At 41.1% G+C, this 19,880-nt stretch overlaps 1 protein-coding gene across 2 annotated transcripts in view; it reads left to right on the top strand.

Moving 5' to 3' along the window:
- The window catches only part of LOC119731694 (nuclear cap-binding protein subunit 3-like), a 38,549-nt gene that overhangs the window by 16,107 nt on the left and 2,562 nt on the right, over positions 1 to 19,880 (top strand). For both annotated transcript variants that reach the window (XM_038204907.1, XM_038204908.1), the window contains exons 5-9: positions 164 to 289; positions 1,813 to 1,974; positions 2,072 to 2,353; positions 2,947 to 3,046; positions 5,077 to 5,352. In XM_038204907.1, coding sequence (XP_038060835.1) covers positions 164 to 289; positions 1,813 to 1,974; positions 2,072 to 2,353; positions 2,947 to 3,046; positions 5,077 to 5,352 — 946 coding nt within the window. The remainder of the gene's footprint in view (positions 1 to 163; positions 290 to 1,812; positions 1,975 to 2,071; positions 2,354 to 2,946; positions 3,047 to 5,076; positions 5,353 to 19,880) is intronic.

Consider the following 19,880-nt stretch of genomic DNA (forward strand, 5'->3'; position numbering starts at 1 on the left):
CAAGTCCTCCAGTCCCAATTCAACTCACAAGCTATTCAAATGAGCTTTGACAAAGGCATTCTGTGGTTATTGTTCATCCATTGTTTCTTGTGACTGGACTTGTGACTTGACTTGTGATGGACTGGACTACATCCCTGACTCTAGTTGAATTTCTTGCTCGCAGGCGGTGACAAACTTCGCTTGGAGGCCCTTTTTCTTTCCGGCGTCGACGAGATGAGTACGCAGGATGTCTTCAACTATTTTAAAGATTACGATCCCTCATCAGTTGAGTGGATCAATGACACATCATGTAAGCTTTTGTCTTTCATTTTTGTAGAATATATTTACTTGATATGAAGTCTGCTGAAACTGAAAGTTTGTCAGAATTTGGTGTCCAAAATTGGGTCCAAGTTTGCTTTGAATTGAAAAACATGGCATTCAAGTTATTGCAGCTGTGAACTTTGACAGGAATTTGCTTTAAAAATATTTTGCCGCATTTTGCTGCATTGAGCAATTTTAAACATGAACATTTCTTTAAAAAAAGAAAAAAAGTACTGTTGGTAGAAAAATAAAATCTTCAAGTTAGTTTTTATTCAAGAACAAAATCTTGTGCCACTCCCAACCGGTCAGATACGCACAATGAAAGGATCTCGCTTAAATTTCCTCCAAGATTCACAATTTCCTGCAAGGAACTGTTATTGTTCGCGAGAAGACCGCACAATTCCTCGTACAAAACAAGTCTAGTAAGCGCGCCCGAATGACAACACAAAAGACTTCATTTAAAAATAAAAAAGAGTCCTGCGTAGGGCTGGGGAATTTCTGAGTTGCCAGAAATGATACATCTGAGTCGTTTGTTATATAGAGGTGGATTTATCTGGGGCAGGCGACATACAAAATTCATTAAGCGACCCGCCTTTAGACAGAGAACAGTTACGCCGTTGTGTGGCCCTTGTCCAACTTCACGTAGGAAGTGTGTTAGGAGGCTAGTCCCTGTGCTCTATGAAAGTGGGTTGTGGAATGGCGCAGACATTCATAGGTTTGAGTCATGTCTAATTCTGTCGTCAGGTGATCGATTGAGAACAGTCGATGCCGGATGTATTGTAACTCCATGGATGTGACGGTTTTATGACCATGATTGATTTTCTTGGAGGGAATTTTTTTCTGGGAAAAAGTGCTGTGAGGTCAACTAGAAAACTTTGTAAAGAAAGAAAAATCATTTTTGTAGTTTTCTGTTGCAGTGGAAAATTTAACATAAAATAGTTCTCCAGTATTCACAAATCTGAAACTTTGTCGTAGAAATTATCATGGCTTTTGAGGTTAGATTTTTTTTGCTTTAATAATTGTAAGCACAAGTCAGTTATGATTGTTTCAAATTTCATAAGTGAATCACAACCATCACGTTTCAATCACAAGTAAATCACAAGTCAACCATAAGCCATTACAGGTCGTCGCAAGTTAATCATAAGCCATCACAGGTCATCACAAGTTAATCATAAGCCATCACAGGTCGTCACAGGTCAACCATAAGTCAATCACAAGCAATCACAAGTTATCACAAGTCAAACATAAGCCATCAAAGTCTTCATAAGCTACAAGTTATCATAAGTTATCACAGGTTATCACAACTCATCACAACTCATCACAACTCATCACAACTTATCACAACGTATCACAACTCATCACAACTCATCACAACTCATCACCAACTCATCACAACTCATCACAACTAATCACAAGTCAGTTACGATGAAGCCAAGACAAAGCCAATAATTAAAAAAAAAACCTAAGTAACACGACCAATGTACATTGTACCTTTGTTTTGCATATTTGCAGGTAATGTAGTATGGCTAGACCCCCATTCTGCTGCCAGGGCGTTATTCAACATGAGTCAACCCCAGCATATCTTGCCACAACAAATACATGTACCTCCCCCTCCGCCTTCACCCCCTCCGGCACAGGAAGAGCAAGAACCAGAACCCATGGAACAAGAGGAGGGTAGGCTGAAATTTTGACTTGAGTCGAAGAAATTTGAGTTGTTATTATTCCAATTTACTCCCTTTAATTGACTCAAATTATTTATTTATTTATTTAGAAGATGATGACGATGATTTCCTAGACCTCGTCAGTGATCATGAGACCGGCGAACAGGAGAGACATCGACGCAGCACCAGTCGATCCCCTAACCCTACCTCATCCGCCTCCCATTCTGCTCCGTCCCCGCCCCCCTCCATAGCCAGGATAATGGACGATAACAGTACCATGGAGGATGATATGGATATGGGCCCAGTGCATCTAAGTAGGGAGCAAGCGAATAGGACGGGTCTGCCGTGCCAGGAGGCTCAGGGGGATCTAGTGATGAGATACGCAACGACAGGTGAGTGCATTATGCTTGAACGGGAACTCGGCGGCTAAGCGTTGAAATCTGCATAGGACAGACAATTATTGCTGCACATAAACAGGTTGGTGGCCAATTTGACAGGGGAGTGTTAAAAGATTATTATAGGAATACTGACTTTAATAACGGCTTACATCCGGGTACCCAAAAGTCAGCATCGCCATTGTAGTAAAGATCGGTTAGCAATGCATGCAGTAGGTAGTACATGTAAGCAAGCCTTCAAAGCTGTGATGGTTGGCAAAAACTGCGAGAAAAACAGAGTCAACACCAAGTGCTGGGTTGGCACGATTGTGACAACAGTACACGGCACACATAGTGACCGTTTTGTCATTGACGAAGAATTTGCGGTTAGTTTACATGACGATAAGCCCTACTGTCTAGTTTATAATGCATGACATGATTGCTAAACCAAATGCTTGCCTGCTGCATTGGCGGCTGATCACGGGGAAGCTGGATGGTCACGTGACACTTTGACATCATACCATCAGACCTATTACTTGTGTACATGTATTCATTGTATATATTTTTGGTGTGTTAACGCTGGCTTTTCATGGTTATTATTTTGTTTCCAGCTGACAAGAAGGTGTATGAGTCGGGTCATCGCAGTCAGTACTACATCAAGTACGGAAACCCTAACTTTGGAGGCATGAAGGGACTTATCAGTTCATCACTGTAAGTTGATTGGTCATTTGGCTACGGCTATGGCTATGGCTACGGCTACGGCTTACAAATACAATTATACATGCGTGTGTTACTGTTAGCCGTAGCCTAATCATTTGGATGTAGCCTTTGCTTTCTAATGGAATCTGTTGCTATTGAAATAAATTGATGTTTTTCATAGTCAATATCAGTTGATTTAGATATTGTGTATTAACCCTTACTCTCTGAGGGTAGTTTACTGCATGTCAGTTGGTTATGCCAATGCCCTCCAGCTGCAGTTTATTGGAGGATACTTTGATGTAGCAGTGAAGGCTCCAATTGGCAGGAGTTGGAGGCCCTGGAGGGTGCCTGATACTGACCAGCTGGGGGCACTTGATTGTTATCAGAGGACTCTCATTGTTCTCTGTGGCATGTATTGGAGTGCCTGTCCAGTTACCCTTGAAATGACATGGCAGATATTGGAGGGCCATGCAAAAAACATAGGAGATTTTCTTGAGGCACATATTGGCATGCGTTGGAGGGTCTAGTAGGGTAAGGGTTAAATTGTAATACATTTTTGGCAATGTGCCATCATTTTGTGTGATTGTAATACATTTTTGGCAATGTGCCTTTTTTGTGTGTGATTCTTATACATTTTTGGCAATGTTCCATCATTTTTGTGTGATTGTAATATATTTTTGGTAGCATGCCATCGTTTTGTGTCATTGTACTACATTTTGGCAACATGCAATCATTTTATGTGATTGTAATACATTTTTGGCAACATGCCATCATTTTGCAATGTGCCAATATTTTGTGTGATTGTAATACATTTATGGCAATGTGCCATCATAATTGTAATACATTTTTGGCAAAGTGCCCAGCATATTTTGAAGCAGTTGGAAGTACAGAAGTAAGAACCTTTTGATAAGAAAACCACAATGACGAATAACCTGATTGACGTTTTAGATTCTCGAGTGACAAATGCCCGAGCCTGCCTCTACCAAAAACCGATTAAAATCTTTGCCCTCTGAGTGACACAAAAGTCATAAATCATAATTAAGTACTTCCAGGTGTTACAAGTGTCAGTCCAACCTCAAGGCAAACTCTCAATCTTCTCACTAACGAGTTAAGGAGCCACTCTAATGAGACACCTGTCAGGTTGAGCTGTTAGCTCTGACACGTGTTCTTGAAAGGAGGGTAATTAATAGAAATCGACATCCGGGGAGGGGGGGGGGGGAGCTTTAGGTTTTACCCGCAAGGTTAATTGATTTATACTTGTATTTTGGACAAACATTAGCCTTGCCTGATTACCTTTTTAAGTTATTGCTGTGGCTTGAACGACTACCCGTTTTGTCCGGCAAGTAGCTGAATCAAAGTATTGTTGCGAATTATTTGTGTCCTGACTCCAAACTTGTGCTTCACATTTAACTGTTTACATGTACGTACCCGGAAAAGTAATTTTCAATTGGAAGTTTTTTTGAGCTGTTTGGAACAGCTCAAAGTAGTGTTGTTGTGACCCCTGTTTTTTTAGCCAAGGTAGGGGGAAATTGTGATCTTTTTTCCGGACAAAAATATTTGAAAGGGGTGGGCAGGAGTATGGAGATAGGATAGAAGTACATGTACATGTAGTTGAGGTTAGTATCAGAAATCTTTCAAATTGTCTGGAAAGCAAGTTTTTAAAATTTATTTTCACTTGTAAACTGAAAGGTCAATTTTAGCTTGTATTTTTTTATTTCCATGGGAGGTGTAACAATTTAGACCCCTATAAATCCACTGTCCATTGGATTGACACTACCTCTAAGTAAAAAATTTACTGAAAACCTAAAGCCCCAGCCTATAAACAGTATATGTGGTTGATATCTCAGAGAGGTTTGTTTGGCTGTTCATTTATGTTCAATTGTCTTAACTTATATCTGTGTCCTGTCAGAAAGGCCCTTCCTTTTCAACCATATTTTTTTTATCATTTAGCCATTTTAATATTACAGCTTTAAAGATCGGAAATCAAAGCAGAGGATAAAATTTGTTTAACATCCTCTCCTTCTCACCGTCTCCCTCGACAGGAAGAAAAAAATTAGGGAGGGCAAGTTTGTCCCCGGCCAACGCAAGCGTCGCTATGGCGACGACGATGCCTCGGACGACGAGGACCGACAAGAGTACGCGCGGAAGCGGCGTAACCACGGCAACTCGGATGATTCACAGCGGCGTATGGAGGAGCGGGACTCGGACGACGGGGACAGCGTCGAGATGGACCTGCGGTTGATGACGAAACACGCCGAGCCGCATCGGCCGATGAGGATGTACGCAGATGACCTGGAGGATCAGATTAAGACTATCAGGTAACCATTAAACCAAAACCCTCATTCCTCCAAGATCAATTAGGCAGTTTTTGGAGGATGTTTGAGGATTGAGGCTGAATGCCAAAAAGTGTCGGTTGATTTTGAAGAATGTATTGTTTTGAGGTTGTAGGCTGTACCTTGCATTGTTTATGTTCAGCCATGCAGGATAGAGGCCCACATTACACTGGATACCATCCCACTGCTTCTGGATATCATAAAAAAACTGCCTCAACATATAAAATTGATTTTTGGATGATTTTGAAGGATTTAGGCAGTGGTCACCCCTCCACTGAACACATGCAAGAAATAACAGATAATTTTGGAGGATTGAGGCTGAATCCAATTTTCACATGTTGACAATTGAAGAATTTTGCAGGATTTAGCATACAGTAGTTCCTAGCCAAAAGGGCCTAGGCAGTTAGGGTTAATCTCTCAGTAAGAAGACTGTACTTTGTCCCCTGTGCTTCTTAGACTATGATGTAACCGCTAATAAGATTTTTCCTTTTTCCTTGGAAGACTTCCATTTCAACCCCTTGGCTCCTTTGGCCAGGAACTCACAAATATAACAGATTAAAAGCTCAAGTGTTGAATGTCAACAAATTCAACGTTGACGTCATTTACTTTTTTGGTACAAACATTTTTCAGTCCCAATAAATATTTTCCCAAGAAAGTCATCTGTTTACTATCCCCTACCCCTCCCATTCCAAAAATATAAAATATAATTCCAGATTTATAGTATTTTATCATGACTCAATTCCCTGTGAGTGCGGATCGGTCTTTTGTACAGCTCACTTGTCTCACTTATATCATGAGATTTTTATGCAGAATTTATGAGTGACCTTTTTGATGTTTAAGACCCCCTAAAGACCCTCTGAGCTTCTCGGTCTGCTACACCTTGCCAAGGTCTTTTCCTTGCCCTTGATGTGCTAGGAACTTATCAAGCTGGCACTCGTGTCTGGTTGCCATGACGACTGGGCAAGGTGCTAGCGAGATAACGGTCGATTGAGATGTTACAGGAGTTACTCCTTAATTTCTCCGTACACTTTATGTCACGACCTAACCCAAACTTCCTGAAACATGTGCGCACCTTGCGTTTGGAGCTACCAAGTTTTGACGCCTGTTTCATATCTGGAGTGAAATATGGAGTAAAGTTTGTGGTTTCAGAAGTGAATTTATGTACTGCAAATTCCCAAGAGTTAAACTACACGCAATTTTCACAAATTGCACCCGAATCTAGTCCTAGAAATTCAATTTGATATTTGATCACTTGTTGGTTTCAGTGAGACACAAATAGCGGAGGGGGTAAGTTTCAAGGATAGCAGTGCCTTTCAAGGTCGCACGCATTTTCCGGGTGACGTAACGGTACGTGCCGGTCAAATTCTAAGACTGGTGTAGTTTGTGCCACTTGTGAAGTTTCGCGTCAAAATTCGGACGGATATTGAGTAACTTTGGACAGGATTCTGAAGTTCACTCCAGGTTGAAGGCAGTGACTTATCCTGATGTCTTAGATTAGTAATCTTTCGTAATGTTTATTATTATTGACAGAGTTTAAAAGGGAAACAGATTTTGCTGCAATCACATCTAATCAATTCAAACGACGCTTGTATGAGCACACCCAAGTTTTCGGCAATCTGGATTGTTTCATGTTTTTGTCGCTTTGACGTTTTCTGAACATTAACCGCGTGTGAAACTGTACATGTGTCCAGCTGACAGAATTGTGGATGTGTCGATGTAACTTCCAAGGTTTAGGAAAGTGATGACGCATTCATTTTTTTCATGTTTCTGTACATGGGAAATAAGTGATTTAATAGCAGAGCTGTAAACTTTTGTGTGGGTCTTTCTCCTGCACTAGGGGTTGGTGCATTTCGGAAGTACATGTACTAGTACAGTAGTACATGTAAAAAAAGGAATTTGTATGAAGTACCCGCTTGGTTGAAAATCATCCAATGCCCTTGATCATTCCAGCAACCTACGGGCAGGATTAGAGAGATTACTTGGGCAGATTAAGTAGGATTAAGCCTGTCAGGGTTAGGGATGGGGATAAGCCGGATGACTGTAACAATGTGGAGCCAGGGAGATGGTCGTGTCGTCAGGGGGATTAGGAAGTCAAGCTTGGCAGTCGTTGCTGGGCGTCAGTGGGGAGACGTCAGTTTCTCGCTTTGTCACGGACTCGGACAGATTCTGCGCACTTGAATGAATGGACTATGAATGGCCTTTTTATGATTACGCTGTATACTCCTCAATCATTTTCTTATGCAATAAGAGCATTGTAGAGCATAGCATCTTGTGAGTAGTTTTTCTTTCTAAAGTAGCAAACATGTGGCTGCAAGCTTACCCAACAGTCAAAAAAGATGAATTGGAGCATTCAAGGGAGTAGCCTTTGCAATCTTGACATTATTTTACAGGCTTTTCTGTAGTTATTCCTCCCACAAAAAGCCTCAAATTGACTGAATTACTAACAAAAAAAAACATGCTCAAATAAACCAGAAGTATACCTATTTGAACCATCTGCAAGCAAGGTCACTTTTGTCAATGTACTTCAGCGTGCAAGAACCAAAGTTTAGGAGAGTTCTTATCCGCTCCGCCAGCAAACTCTGCTGTCTGGTTTCGACGTCTCATCTTTGAATCAAACTCATTGGGGATTGGGTCTCGGGTTTCGTTAGACTGTGCTCCAATTGCTTCCATTTTGACTGTAGGGGATAGTTTCCGTTTCCTAGGGCTAACCGGATGCGGACAGAAGTAGCCGGCCCGGGCGTGTAGACAGACAGTCCCATTATTTGTATTTATATTAGTCAGAGGGCTTTGACATTTAGCGTACAGGGGGATGACCTCTCAAAGGGAGGGGGGAATTTTGGGAAGGGATTTGCGGTTCCTTGCTTTGTATGTTTAGCAACTTCAGGAAAGATTTCGTCGCTCGGATATTTCTGAGTGAAACACTGATCTACCTGCTGCTGAATGTGAACACTGTGATTTGGTTTTACATTTGTTTGTGTGAGTTTACTGTTCATTTTAGAAACAATGAAATTTGAATTGCTTGAACAGTCCTAAGGCCATTTTCATCTAGCTGCTTAACATTTTTGCTTAGCAGGTTAGAGTTGGAGCATCTAGAGTAAGTGTGGAAACAGGGTTGACTCTGTAGGAATTATTCATTAAATTGTGTGGACCTGAGATAAATAAGTGAGTTACTCAAGTCCGAACTATTTGCCATCATTCTAGATGTATGCTTAAACTTGACGAAATGATGATCTAGCAATTCACTATGTTTGCTTACTACTTTTCATCTATTTGTAAGACCTCTTAAAAGACATAAAAATAGTCAGCTCATTTTCCCATCCTGCTTGACCTTAAAATAGTTCCATCTTGACACATGCAATATATTTTGGTTCCGCAAAACAAGAGGTTGAATTTCATGCCCGACTTATTCCCCGCCTAGTTTTTCGTTCACCGTCTGGGACATGTTTGTTGTTGCAAGAATTACATGCACAGAGCCCAACCAGCTCCCTCCCTCACAAAAGCAAGGTTTTAATTTCTCAGCGAGGTGTCAGGGTTAAGAGGAGCAAATTTAAGGCGGCGTTTGAGCTCTTATCTTTCGGATGACTAAATCGGGCCGAGCTTCCATAGGAAAGCATGTTGGTTAGAGCTGACTGAGACTTGGTCGTCCGTTCGGCAACATTCAGATCCTTTGCTTCCAGACATACCCCTTAGAAAAGGAACGGTCAGATTAGTTATGGAGCCGGTGTCATATGAAATTGAGACGCTCGTAAAATTTCTTTTACCTATGACTCTAACCCTCACACGTGACCTGAAACTGTCCTAATTATCTTCACTGAGGCATGCACAATACAACCAATGAGTCCATATTTCATAGGCATAATTTTACACTACACCGGCTGTAAGCCTCTTCTTGAAGTGAATTTGGAAAACTTTTGGAAGTGTTCCTGGGAATATCAGCTGTGTTTGAAAACGATTTGGATTGTAAGGAATAACATTTTGGGTGAGATTTGTGGTTTTATGTTAGAAAAAACACCAGGATTATTCTTTATGTGGGGACATAAAAGAAAATATTTGAAGTACATGTTAGTAAAATTAGAACTTTTTGAACATATTTGTGTGGTGTTCTGGGAAAATGAGATGGAACTGGGCAGAGGTCGAAATGAGAGTTTGCAGGTATTGGGAAAGAGAATGAAATTCTCCTTACAATACTGTTTGTTGCACTTCATTTGGACATTCCATTGACAAGTTATGACTGCTTAAAGTTTGCATTATCGAATGTCAAAAAAGTAAAATACACAGAAAAAGGCCTTTTGAGTATCAAGTTCTGTAGTCGTGAAAATGAAAGATTGCAATTGTTTTTCCTTAAAAACACTTTTTTTTACGATTTTTATACTACATGTATTTTTTAAAAATTGTGTGTGGTAGACATACATGTATCAAAACAATACAAATATTAATAATCTGAAATCGAAAAGTCTCATCTACATGTAGATGGGAATTTTTGGTTAAAAAAGAAACATGGATCACATATTCAGTAGGAATTTTCGCTTCCCTTCCAAAGTTTAACCTACAGTGTCTTATTATCGTCATCTCAAGTTGCATAGGGGCCTCCCTTAGGTCGGGCCAAATCTAATTGCTACGGTCTACTGATGAGGAATTCCTTTGATTTCTTATCGATATTTGTCCAATCCCTGCACCTCATCCTGTGATTTGATGGAGGAAACCGTACAAATGTAACCCAGGGCCTTACCGCCTATGCCTCTAGGCTTTCTCGGGGTAGTGACCATTCCCAACAGACCCATATCTATCATCACTGCTACCGGGCTCAACCTTAAAAAGAAGAAAACTTGGCCATGATGTTCATTTTTTTTGTATAATAATGTCCTGCTTTTAAAGTTTAAAGGTCCAATTTTATGGATGTGATAAGCAGGAAGTACCGCTGAGCAAATCCTTGTGTTCAGAAAATAACTTTGCCGAGTACCAGCTACCAATACACATTGTGTGACATTTTGACTGGTAACTTGATTTTAATAAGCAAATATTTTCAATGTTTACCAAAGATTGGCCGAGTACCAGCTGGCAATATACATTGTGCGACATTTTGACTGGTACCGGTAACTTGATTGTAGTAAGCACATTTTTTTTTCTGTGTTTACCAAAAATTGGCCGAGTACCAGCTAACAATGTACATTGTGTGACATTTTGACTGGTAACTTAATTTTAGTAAGTAAATATTTTAGTGTATACCAAAATTTGCCGAGTACCAGCTACCGAAAGGGCCTATGCATTGTGTGACATTTTGACTGGTAACTTGATTTTAATAGTAAGCAAATATTTTCAATGCTTACCAAAAATTGGCCGAGTACCAGCTAGCAATATACATTGTGTGCCATTTTCACCGGTAACTTGATTTTTAATAAGCAAATATTTTCTATGTTTACCAAAGATTGGCCAAGTACCAGCTAGCAATATACATTGTGCAACATTTTGACCGGTACCGGTAACTTGATCGTAGTAAGCAATTTTTTTTTTCTGTGTTTATCAAAAATTGGCCAAGTACCAGCTAACAATGTACATTGTGTGACATTTTGACTGATAACTTAATTTTAGTGAGCAAATATTTTAAGTGTTTACCAAAATTTGGTGAGTGCCAGCTAGCAATAGGGCCTATACATTGTGTGGCTTTTGACTGGTAACTTGATTAAGCAAATATGTTCAATGCTTAGCAAAAATTGGCTGAGTACCAGTAAGCAATATACACACTGAAATGTGAGGCAGGAACCAGCCTACCCCACAATAACGAAATTACCATTTGGCAGCCAATGATTGGATTATTGTAAATTAATAATTCAATAACTAATGTATTTTTCACACGATGTCTCATTCAAAAGTGAATTACTTTTGTTTTGCTAGAAAAACTAGTAATTTAGAAAAAAAACCCAGTTTTTCGGGATGAAATGCGAGAATAGCATAGAGAACACAGCTTTAAAATTTTCCCCACTTCCAAAAAGTCTTAGTTATAAATCCTTTAAGTGGCCTTGAAGTCCTTTTATGCTATAAATCTATGCAGATCTATGAAATTTTCCCCCGTTTCAAAATGTCTGAGCTAGGAAGTCCCTAGGTGCCAGGGGGGTGATATAGGGGGCTACGTCTGGACTGAAACGAGCAAAGGGATTGGTTGACTCCAGAGCTTATCTAGAGGAAAGCTCACTGAGTTGCTAGTAAATAAGAACCTTCCGTACTGACTCAGGGCCTGGGTATATGCTGTCACGCAAATATTTATAAACATTGGACAGGGTGGCGGGAAAACTGTTTCATAACCGACTCGAAATCTTGATCCCCCATTTTTGTTGTATCGTGAACAAGTTAGATGAATTGGAAACCACTGTGGTGGATGTGTTACATGTTCATGTGAGGAAACACTCAACTTTATCAAATAAACTATGAACAAAAATCTTGGCTTGTGAAATGTTCCAGACGGTTGTAGAATTTCCAAGTACGTGACGTTAGGAAGGCTGACAAAACTTAAAATACGTGGTCATTTTAAGGAACTCCGTTTGGTACAAGTGTTAATGTTGGGTGTGATCGGTGGATTTGCGCTGTTGCCCGATCGTGCAGAAATGTGTTGGCTTGATCAGTTGATCCTGTAGGAAATCTCAGACTTAAACTTCCCTTTTTAAAAATAACTCTTCAGAGCTCTGGATTAGAATAAAAATGTGGTTGACCAATGGCAGTGTGAGTGACCAATGGCCGCAGGATCAACCAGGAGCGCGGTGCGATCAACTGATCCTGCAGTGCAATCGGGAGATCAGACCAATCGATCACGCCCAACATTTCCAATACAAGCAATCAGGCTTTTTTGAGAAGACATTTATGAGCCAATAAATTTTGGAGTACATGCATGCAGCATGTTCTCACACTTGGAAGGGTGTTTCAAAACAGAAACACCTGTCCCAGGCCATTCACAGAATTCACCAGGTGGTGTTTCTGGTGAAATGTTTCAAGGTTTCAATTCCTCACCTCTATTTTTAGAACTTAGAAGTTCGGATCTTGGAACCGATCTTAGTTTGGTTCTCGCTAATTCCAAACTAGTTTTTGTAACCATTAATTCATGAACATTGTTGAATCGAAACGTTTACTGTCACTTTCACTTTGTTTGGGAGGTCCATGGAATAGGATTGGTGTAAGATAAGGGCTCAATCTGCTAACTGCGGAATTCCGTACTTGGTTGGAAATCCTCCAAAATATTCCATCCGGGGAATTTAAACTGGTACGTACGCATACATTGTGTACATAACCATTTCTGTGCTTACAGCTCTAACACAGAAATTCTGTGCTGACCCCTAAGCACAGAATCCTTAGATATCGCATCTACACATGCCTACTAGCCAAATTTCTTGCTAACCAGTGAATTCTGTAAACCTTTATCACATAAGTTTCTGCTAAACATGTAGTTTAAGAGCAGTTCATACTTTATGTGAGTGGGAATGCGAAGTGATTGTGATGTCAAAAAATTCACAGCAAAATTCCCCCAGAGTTGAAACGTGTTCAACTTTTTTCAGCGCAAAAACTTGGCGTGATGCCTATAGTGGGGAATTTTTCGCTTACGGTCAGGGAGTCAAAAATTTAACCCATTTTTTAGGACTTTGTGCAAGTGAAAATGCCACCCAACAGTGCTTTAAAAGTTGAGTGCACTTTATCGAAAAATGGTCGGTCGTTTTAAAGAAGCTAAAGAAAAAAAATTGAGAGTCCTTCGTGCCAAGGGGATCCGGGCAAAACTTGGAGAAAGGTCAGCGCCAAATTAACGGTGGAGCCAGAATGGGAAGTGGTAATATCCTGTTGGGTCTCCCGGATGAGTCTGTGACTCCAGGCTGGGGGGAGGGGGAGGGGGATGGGGAGGAACTAAGTCTTGAACTTGTAGTTGGTGATGGTCTTTGTTATTGTGACGTGTAGTTGGTGTCAGTGGATAATTAATGCCCCCCCCCCCCTACAAGTAGTATATTAGTGTAAACATGACTAAGTTTTATTTACTCGCCGATTACTTGTTTAAAAGTGTGGAATTTTTCAACTCGTTTATTCATCAGGCTTTCTAAGCGGTGAACAGTTGCTTCGGTGTGACTAAACTTGAGTTGCAGTCAGGTCATATTTTTGGTGTTCACAAATTGTTTTACTTTTTCATGTGCCACAAAGTGAATTTGGATACTGTGTCAAGTGTGTATTAGCATAAAGGCATAGTAATTGCGTACCTGTACTTCTAAAATTCCTTGGTTCAGGAATAGAGTTGCTGAAACTTCGGAAGTGTCCTAAATGTTGAACACTCTGCAAAAGCCTTTCTGGTTGGAATACTCGAATCTTATTTGAATACCTTGACAACACTTGCTCAGATTTCATGGGTTTTTGGATGGTTAGAACAGAGAGGTTTTTGGCCCAGATCTCCCACCCATTCTCCAACTCCCTCCAAAACAAATCCTTTGTCTTATCAAAAACAAAAATAGTCTTGAACATCACTTTGAAACCTTTTACAGGTTGCCTACAGATTTAGAGATACATCATGGGTGCATGCAAAGGTGCAAGTAGCACGGATTATATATCACCCAAAACAACTCTATTGACACCATTTTCCTGGCGGTTCATGCCTGCCCTTCCTCTGCTGTTTCCTTGTATTACCTTGCAGCGCTGTTAGAAGAGGTAGGGACAGATTATGGACAGGAGGGGGCTCGGAAAAATAATTGGGTCGGTAATTTCTAGTGACTATACAGTGTTAGGTCTTATTATTCCCATATGAGCTTGCTATATCGAGACCTAGTTTTTGTGGGAGTTCTACTGCTAGTTGTTTGGGTTTTAATAGTGATGCCTATGGAATGAAGATTTATTGAGGCAGTTTTGTATATAGGTCATTCTATAAATCAGGCATGCAAAGTTTCCTCGGATCAGCTGATTTCCTCGTTCTCCACTTCACACTTATGGCATTCAAAATTGAAAAACACTGTACAAAGTCTTGTAAAGTTTGGATATTTTTTTTTTTTACTGCCAAGTTGCATGCCTGCTGGGGTCCACTTTTTCCTGTCCCTGTTACATCTGACATCTATGATTTTATAATTCTGATGCACTCCTTAATGCAGTCGTCCCCGAAGCGGGATTGTGAAAAGCAAAAATTTTCGAAACCTTTAGTTTATTTAACGGCATAAATATGCTTACATGTACAACACTTCCGTATTCAGGGAGTGCGGTATTCAGTCACTAGTTTAAAGATGTTTTTCTTTTTCATTTCGTTTGCCTACTGCTTACATTCTCCATGAAATGGATGTTAGAAAACTGGGTGCTTAGTTAGAAGTGCCACAAAAGTAGACTCTGAAAATACTACACAAAACAGTTTTCACTGAAGTTAGACTTGAGATGTTGATGTTATGAATCGTCTGAGGACGCGGGGTACCTTTGGGAATATTTGTCTGATTTCACCGGCACCAGACCGTATTAGCCTTGTGTCACGTTGCGCGTGCTGTACGCTCCCTCAGGGAATGCGGCAGCGTGCACGCACGGATCGTAATCCCACATGTGCGTCAGTTTCTTTCCTTTGCATAAATCATCGATAGTTGTAAAAAAAGTTTAAAAGGTTGAGGTACTCCTTCCCTATGGAGAAGCCAAAACTTTTGAAGTTAAATCCTGAGATTCATTTAAAGATAAGCTACTTTTGCCATTCACCTGGGAGATGAAGATAAAGCTTGTTTATTGACGTTTGTGAAAGAGTAGGATTCTGAAACAATATTTAACTTTCAAAAGTCCCCCCCCCCTTATAGGTAAGAAGCAGCAACTCCCTAGTTGCTCTAAAAAGATCATCATGCAACCCCTTAGGTGCACCAAAAAGATGAAGCCCTCCCCCCCCCCCCCCCCCCACCCAGCCGTTCCAAAAGATAACGTGACTCCTAGCTGGACCGAAAATATGATGTGACCCCCTAGCTGTACCAAAAAGATGACACAACCCCCTAGCTGTGCCAAAAAGATGATGCGACGACCTAGCTGTTTCCAAAAATAATCAGCAAGTTTCCATTCAAAAACGGTAGATAGCGCTTTGAAAGCACTCACGGTGGTCCGGTGGGAGAGACATACCAAATGTGTAAACTGAATGGTGTGAAATACGCATGACTTTATTACATTCAGAATTGCGAAAACATGTTGCGTCCTCTTGTGAGCGTCATGCGTAGTTGGTAATGCATGCAGGAGTCCCTCCGAATTGTTCCTCCCAACTTTCTCTTTGTAACCATTGAGGGGGGTACTTTCTGTGCCCAGAGTCTAGCTGACATTAGTTGGTACTACACAGAAACATGTAATGAATTTCTACATATTTTACATCATTTGTCTGTTTCCACAATTTTAAATTTCATATTGACAGTTTTTACTCACTATCATGATTATGGTCCCATGGGTGCAACGGCCAAGCATTTACTCGCGTACCCGCCCATTCCTGAATGGGCCAGGATTTCTGAATGAACTTCCATCACCTGTGCATGTTATATTTTACTGTTATGCCCAAGGAGTCACGTCTATGTGAAACGTGATCCGCGTTCTCCGTTCCCCTACCCACACATGTGTTTAGGACGCATCATATCCATGTGCGTTGCGGCGGTGATGTCATGTCCTGCAGCTAAATGATGTATCTAACCCCGCTAGGGCCACACCCTTTGGGTAGCAAGCTGGAATAATTCTCAAAGGTGTTCTCAGTTACGTTGTCAATGGATAACTGATTTCAGGTGTGACCTCCGGGCATTGTTTCTTTGTATCGTGGGATTCAGCCAGAATGCCACCTAGGAGACACACCCCTAATACCTTGCATTTTTTCCCCTACTGGCATTTCCTTTCATTCTGTCAGGAAAGGATGTCATAATTGTGTGTTATGGAAACAACTTTATTTTCAGAACATTGTGAAATATTCATAGATGGGGCTTTCAACAAACTTAATTGTGAATTTCCAAGGCACATTCCAAAGCAAATAGCTTTGGGTAAGTTGAAATTGTTTGGAGAAAACACCAGAAACACCAGAAAAGGCCTGATGTTTTTATTCTGCTGAATATTTCTCATTCATAGACTTGTGATGGACATGTGTGTGTGTGATGGACATGTTTTGGACTTGTAATGACTTGTTTTGGACTTGTGGGGACTTGTAAGGACCTGTGATGGACTTGTGAGGACTTGTGAGGACTTGTGTGATTGACTTGTGATGGACTTTTAAGGAATTGTGTGATGAACTACTGTTGACTTGTGATAGATTTGTGAGGACCTGTGATAACCTGCTGTGGACTTGTGAGGACTTGTTAGGAATTGTGTAATGGACTTGTGAGGACTTGTGATGGATTAAGAGAACTAGTGATAACCTGTGATGGACTTGTGAGGACTTGTAAGGAATTGTGTAATGGACATTTAAGGTCTTGTGAAAGACTTGTTTTATTTGTGGTGGACTTGTGAGGACTTGTGATGGACTTGTGAGGACTTGTGATGGACTTGTGAGGACTTGTGATGGACTTGTTAGGACTTGTATTATGGACTTGCGTGGTGGACTTGTGAGGACTTGTAATCAACTGTGTCGTACATTACTACAATGCTGTATTGTCCCATTCAATCGCACCTGTTGAGATCCGAATTCTGTCAACGCCCAAGGAGAACTTTCGAACCGCAATGTTCAAAACTCAAGCCATTCCCGCCCATCTATTTCTGCATCAGTCGGTCAATACATCCAGTGACACAATATCCATCAAGTTTATTAGATTAGCTTTATCTCATGAGCAGACCATTCACCACAGGTGGCACGGATCACAATACCAAAAACAGCCTTTCCCGGCTAAATTCTTCCAGAACTTGCAGGGAATTTGAACCACACATCTATTATTTGTGAAGATTGTTTGAATTTGTACCTCGCTGATGGCATCCATCATGCGGCCTTAGTCATTTTGATGAATGCCCTATTAAGCCTGAGCAATCTTGAATTATTCCCCTTTCCCCGATTGCGTTCCCACCCAAGCTAAAGATTTCCGAAGAGGAAATTGACTGTGAAAACAACTCGCAAGAAAAAATAAATGACTTGGCGTGTAGGATGCCGCATGCAGGGTGAGACCAGTTTACCGAATTACCAGAATTTGGCCCAGTCTGCATGCTTTCCTCTTGCAGGCTTTCCTGTAAATGCCAGCTTTAATTGTGTTTTCGGAACCTTGTTATACTGTTCTGAAGGGACCCCAAACTCGCTGAGGCTTCCAGTCGAAAGCAATTTGGTCTTCGATCAAGAAATCTCGTTAACCATGGTTGGACGAACCTTTAGTGAATGCACACTAGTCAACAATGTTTGGATGAGTATTGTGAACTATATGTATTCGGGACCAGTCTACATGTACATGTACATGTATCAAGGTTGGTTGCCTCACTGGTTACCAATAGCTGTACGTACATGTATCGCATTGTAGGCCTACAGCAGGGAACCAGGAAGGTGAAGATTTTTGCTGGTCCCAGAGGGCCAGTCTAGATTCCTCTTTGTACCTATAGATCTCACTGACTGACTCTTGTGAGCCTGGCAGTGCTATCATATAGGGAAACCCATAATGCCGATGAATGGGCGAAATTGAGTCCATTGTGTTGACCAGATGCATGAAAAGAGTTCCAGTGAATAGCCATTCTGAGTCAATGGAAAAGAATTTGGTGTGCTCTGGGACCAGTCTTGTGAATGACTTTATCTGCAGTTTGAATTAGTGATGTTCAACAAACTAGCAACATGTACATTTACATTACAAGGGCAGAACCAGCTGACCAATCATTTCAATTTCATGATTGTTTGCATTCTTGTAAAATAGACAAAAATTGGTTTTCAACAGTGCTGAGGGTGACATGCTGCGCATGTGTTCCTTGGGCAATACGTGTACGCTTTATTATGCCACTTCTGTGTAGCCAAACTGGGTTTTTAGAACTTCTTCCTTATGAAGCCACTTATTCAGAAGTGAACAGGCACTGTAGCTCAGAAGCCTGAAGAATAGAGACAGGACGATGAAAACATCTTCAGTAATTCAAGTGTTTGAGAAGAGAGGAAAATACAGTCACAAATGTGACCCAACCCACAAAATGAGTCACAAGTTGCCAGAGTAGGTTTGTTGGAGGAGTATTTTGTTTGTTTGGGTTCTTTTGTGGCATACGTGTAGGTATCTTGCACAACAGAACTCAATAAGAGCAGTCAACACTTATCATCAAAGTAGATGTGCATTATTAAAGATGTGATTGTGATATCAAACTGAAAAACAGGGTGTGCTTATTCTAGTCGAGAACTAATAGTTAAAACATAGGCCTATATTTAAGACTTACTACTTGTTAAGACATAAGACCTATTTTCTAAGATTTGGTCACAAATGCAGATCTCTTAACGTCTGACCTTTTGCGAGTAACGGCGAGAGGAAATCCATCCAACGTTTCCCCGCTGCGATTCCATCGCGGATACCCCCTCCTGACTAATCTATCATGAATGCCGGTCTTTCATTCGCCGGCTCCGCACCAAAGCACGACGATGAGTCAAACCACTGCGCCGCAAATGAAATTACGACTATCACCGTCCAAATCAGTCCCCGGCGCATGGCCTTGATTTGCGCTCCGGAGAACTTGTTCCTGGACACGCGGCCCCCCAACGATGTACACATGTTGTCATGTCAATTACGCAGCACGCGAATGATGAGTTTATCTCGGTGTTCGATCGAGGGCGGTGTGGTGTCGTCGTCAGCATGGTGATTGACGATGCTTGGTTCTATCAGACACCGGACCCGGTCCTGATTAGTTCCATACTCGCTAACTTTATTTAAAGCTTTGCAGTCAACTTACATGTAGTTTGATTACAAGTACTACTTCTGAAGTACATGTACATGGTGTTGCTATCAAAAGACTATAGATGTAGTATTCACACTGCTGTTTTTCCCTGCTGTTGTCTTTGCCTGTTCAGTTTCAAATTTGACATTAATGAGACTGTAAATGACAAAGCCGCCTGCTCTTATTTTCTCAACATTTGGGTGTGTACAAATTTATTGCTGGCCCAAGATGCCACAGGAAACACTCTCAGAAATCACACCTCGCCCTGCAAACCAAATCTTGCTACCAGAAAACCCAGGAGAATCTTTGATACCTCGTAACTTTTCTTCCCGCGAGGGTTAAGTGAATTGGCACCTTGTCCAAGATCCGTAAGCTAATGTAGAGCTGTATTTTGTGCATGTTGAACTTGGTTGCTGGTAAACTGGCAAAAGAGGAAGAGGGAACGAAAGGTGATGAAAAGGGTTCCCCTAAGGGGTGAATTGGGCATTCACGGGGGTCACTGACTGTTCCTCAAATTAGATCATTTCCGTCTTGACACCTTAGGTGGAGATTGAGTCTGTCAAGAAATATCCCCTCCGGGAGGCTAGTGAACCCCCTCTACGAACCAAAAGGTGCCAGCTTGTCAAACCGAAACGTGGATGGCGTTACTACAACGCCCTGCTTAACGTTCTGATTAAACCAACATGATTTTCTTGTAGAGTTGCAGC

Source organism: Patiria miniata, unplaced genomic scaffold, assembly GCF_015706575.1.
Source record: "Patiria miniata isolate m_02_andy unplaced genomic scaffold, ASM1570657v1 HiC_scaffold_24, whole genome shotgun sequence".
In the NCBI taxonomy this organism is placed as follows: Eukaryota; Metazoa; Echinodermata; class Asteroidea; order Valvatida; family Asterinidae; genus Patiria; species Patiria miniata.